This window comes from Galeopterus variegatus, unplaced genomic scaffold (assembly GCF_000696425.1).
Source record: "Galeopterus variegatus unplaced genomic scaffold, G_variegatus-3.0.2 Scaffold280, whole genome shotgun sequence".
Taxonomy (NCBI): Eukaryota; Metazoa; Chordata; class Mammalia; order Dermoptera; family Cynocephalidae; genus Galeopterus; species Galeopterus variegatus.
The window spans coordinates 35,554-39,923 of record NW_007726391.1 but is presented as its reverse complement, the minus strand read 5'-3'; the positions used below and the strand labels follow the sequence as shown (position 1 = coordinate 39,923).

Below are 4,370 nucleotides of genomic sequence, written 5' to 3'. Positions count from 1 at the left end.
CCTCAGACTTTCATGGAATATGTGAATTTTCCCATCTTTATCAAGGAGAACACCTGTATTTTTCTTTTCAAGCATAAACTTTTTTATTAAGTTATGTGGGTAAATTAAATTATTCTTATTTACAAAGTTGCCAGATGACTGGAATAGAATGATTTTTAAAAATGGATGTTGGGATTTTACTAACAGCATCTTAATTTTGCTGGCCATCCTAGTGTCCAGTGAAACCATTTATGAGATATGTAGTGAAGTACGTTTTCCCTTAGAAATGAAATTTTCTTTCAAGGACGAGTAGTTTACTTTCAATAAATAATGTTTTATTTTATATTAGGTTTATAGTTAAAAAATTTTTTTCTTCACACTCTAAGCTATTCAGGTTAACTTAATGCATAAATATAGCTTTGGTAAAAATTTACTTTTATCTCCTGCCTCCTGATTTAATTTTTTTTAATTTTATTTTTTTAACCATAACAAGATCACAACAAAAAACTGAGCTTTCATAGTGAGTCCTAAAAATCTCAAGTTAAAAACCTTGCCATGATCTAAAATGTCTGTCATCTGTCAGGCCACCAGTTCTCTTTGTGTTTATTCCTAAGACTGTACATACTTTTTCTGAGACGTTTCAAGAGTAGAAAATGAGGGGAGGGAGCATATTGATTTTTGAAGCCCTTTACTAGTAGCCGATTAGAGAAGGAACTTGGTAAAAGTACATAAGAATAAATATGTAATCGACATATGAGTTAAGTTGCTTGGTGTATCTAATAAAAAGTTGAAAACAGAATTTTTTGAACAAGGTAGAAAATCCACTTGCAGGACAGTTGACTCACTCTCTGAAAGGCAGCATTCTCCTTGGCGCGTGTCACATGTGAGTCCGTTTTTCCTGAGGTGTTCCCGGGGGTGGCTTCTGTGGTTCTTCCAGTTTGAGGATTTGTGCTCTCCTACCAAATACCTTTTCTTCTTTAACAATTTCTTTTCCTTAGTCCCCACATGCATACATAATGTGTAGTCACTGACAAATTAGCAGTAGCACACCTCTTCCAGATCTAAAAGATAACTAAAAGGTTGTTTTATTTTGATTTCATAAAAAAATGGGGAAATAAGCTTTCACAAATGGTCGTTTTTTAAATGCATTAAAATTCACACTTGGAGGATTCTTTATTATTTACTGTGTAAATATTTTCTATCACCATGTAACATTTATATATTTTCACCATACTTTTATATTTGTTTAAGTTATATTATATTTTGGGTGGTAGGATAATAGTTCAATATATTTAATAATTTCCCCTCCTGGATCTTAGAGATTTTTCATACTCAACTACTTTGTGAAAACAAATCAGTGAGCAGCCTACTTTTCTTTTTTTAAAAATGTATTTTTTTATAAATGCATTGAAGGGTCTACATTTTAAGCATCTAGTTTTACATACTAAGTAAACACTAGCCAACCATTTGCAAAGTTAAGTGACAGTCCTCGTGGGTCCTCTCTTCTTCAGAGCACCATGTTGCAGAGCACACGGCCGAGAGCTACATGCTGCAGTGGCAGCGAGGACATCTGTCCAACTACCAGTACCTTCTTCACCTCAACAACCTGGCTGACCGGAGCTGCAACGACCTCTCCCAGTACCCTGTGTTTCCATGGATAATAAATGACTATTCCAGCTCAGAATTAGGTAAATGCCCTGCGTGGATTCTGACAAAGCTGAGTTGGCATTGGTCATCTTTATTGTTTTTAAAGGAGAGAATAAATTCTATTTTTAAATCATGATTTGATATATGAAAAAATTAGAACTCGATTCAATTTTATTGCTAAAGATTAACAATTTCCATTCCAAGATACTGGGTATGTGTTATATAAATATGTATTTTTATATGTTTTCTCCACGGTACTTCTTGAAGGGCACACACAGAAAAATGTACATAATTTTAATCTAGTGTTATCACTTACCTATGAAACACTTGTTTCTCACTTTGAAAATTGTGACTTAGTTTATCATATTATTTTAAAATTCACATTTGGAAATGTGATTATCAAAACAAATAATTATTCATTATAGTACATTTAATCAAAGGAAATAATCAAAGAAGAAAATAAAAATCATCCATATTGCATTACTGAGAAATAACCATTTTAACTTTATGGTATATGTGTTCTGTCTCACTCAAATTATTTTAATAAAACTGATCACATTGTAATTTTATTTTGCAATATTTTAAAATTACGTATTGTAAACAATTTGTTCCTATTGACAATTCACTACATTGAACCCTGTACTTGGAAGAGGTAATAGATTTCCTAGGAATATGAGAATTTATTTCTCTGATAAACATTCAGGTTTCCAGTTCTCACATTATGCTAATATCAATAGTAGTAAGATTCACCATAATTCAAACTTAGGAAGTAAATCTTGGTAGAAGAATAATAGCTTTTAAGTTTGTTTAATTTTTGTTGTTTTACTTGGAATGTAGGTTTTTTTATGAGATCTTTTTAAACTTAGGAAGTAAATCTTGGTAGAAGAATAATAGCTTTTAAGTTTGTTTAATTTTTGTTGTCTTTTTGTAGGTTTTTTTATGAGATCTTTTTTAAAAAATCAATATTCAAGGCATTGTCAAATTAGAAATATTACTCTTAAGCAGATGTTGTAAGTTGAAATTCAAGAAGTTCTAACATTTTCTTTACAGCTGTATAAATAACTAACAGAAGTACTATAATTCTCATGGACCTATCTGAGTCTTTTAAAAAACTGTTTTGTAGTTGTGTGTGTGCATTTCAATCAGTTCAGAAGGGTAACAGCATTAGGTATAAGCTGAAATGATTTATTTATATATGTTTATAGATTTGTCAAATCCAGGAACTTTCCGGGATCTTAGTAAGCCAGTGGGGGCCCTGAATAAAGAACGGCTGGAGCGGCTACTGGTACGTGCACTTAGGGATTCTTGGTTTCTAAGCAACATAATAAGCCATATCCTATGTTTTTGGAGTCACTGAAACTTATTTCTCCAAAACTTAGGGGAGATCTACCAGGGGTGACTGGGTGACCCTATATAAGGTTTTTCCTTCTCTCCCCACCATGAATTTAGCTACTCACCATTTGCATTTTTTGTCTATAATTCAGGAAGTTGAAAAGTGACCTATTTACAGGTTTGCTGAATTATGTTCATGAAGGTATTCAGTGGTAAATTGCATAAGAAACGCATAAAATCAGTTCTGTTTAATCCAGCCCAACACTGTTACCACTAAGCCACCAAAACCAGAATGCTTGTCACAGGAGTGCTGTTTAGTCACAGGTTTTCCTTCCATCTTATCTTCTCCTTTTTCTGTCTACATGAGAAATTAAGGAATATATGATTTCTTTTAGGCTTTTCTACTTGAGTTACTTATTATTTCATAGCCAACACTTGGCAGTATTTTTCCCCTATATTTTGTAGACACGCTACCAGGAAATGCCTGAGCCAAAGTTCATGTATGGAAGTCACTACTCCTCCCCAGGCTATGTGCTCTTTTATCTTGTTAGGATTGGTAAGAGTCTCTATCATTATAATTAAATTTTATTTCAATTGGATTCTTAAATGATTCTATGATCTAATTCAACTCTGATTTTTTCTCCCTCTAGCGCCAGAGTATATGTTGTGCCTACAGAATGGAAGATTTGATAATGCAGATAGAATGTTCAACAGGTTTGATATCAATGTCTCACTTAATTTTAACACTTTCTGATTATATATGTATAATATGTGTGTTTCAAAAAACTAGATATAGGGCCAGCCCGGTGGCACACTCGGTAGAGTGTGGCGCTTGGGAGCGCGGTAGCGCTCCCGCCGAGGGTTCGGATCCCATATAGAGACCGGTCCGCTCACTGGTTGAGCACGGTGCAGGCGCGACACTGAGGGTTGCGATCCCGTTGCCAGTCGCGGTGTGGGCGCAACGCTGAGGGTTGTGATCCCTTTACCGGTCACGAAAAAAGACAAAAAGGAAAAAAAAAAAACTAAATATAAAGAAAAATGTAAAGAAAGGTAAAAATCACAAATTGTTATACCTGTTCTTTTCAGGCTCTTTCTAGCCGTGTGTGTATAAATGTGAGAACATACTTTAAATACAGTTTTTGTCCTGCCTTTCATAGCCTAATATTCAACCTTGAAGTTTTTCTCATATTATGAGATATTTTTCAAAACAGTGATTTTTAAAGTTGCTGTGTCACATTTTAACATATACCACAATTGATAGCAACTATTTTTCTCTACTTTTGGATATTTAGATTGTTTTCAACATTTTATTATTTTTAATAATTCTGCTATGAATTGAATGCAGCTCCCTATAAGTGTTTAAATAGCTTATTTTAAAAATACAGGTAATATTTCCTTACCAAAAAAAAAAA

The 4,370-nt window shown here is 33.4% G+C and overlaps 1 protein-coding gene across 1 annotated transcript in view; it reads left to right on the top strand.

Annotated features, from left to right (window-relative positions):
* Positions 1-4,370, top strand: part of LOC103585858 (protein FAN-like) — a 190,747-nt gene that overhangs the window by 165,689 nt on the left and 20,688 nt on the right. Inside the window, exons 14-17 of the mRNA XM_008566950.1 lie at positions 1,491-1,667; positions 2,832-2,911; positions 3,424-3,514; positions 3,609-3,672. Of these exons, the coding sequence (XP_008565172.1) occupies positions 1,491-1,667; positions 2,832-2,911; positions 3,424-3,514; positions 3,609-3,672 (412 nt within the window). The remainder of the gene's footprint in view (positions 1-1,490; positions 1,668-2,831; positions 2,912-3,423; positions 3,515-3,608; positions 3,673-4,370) is intronic.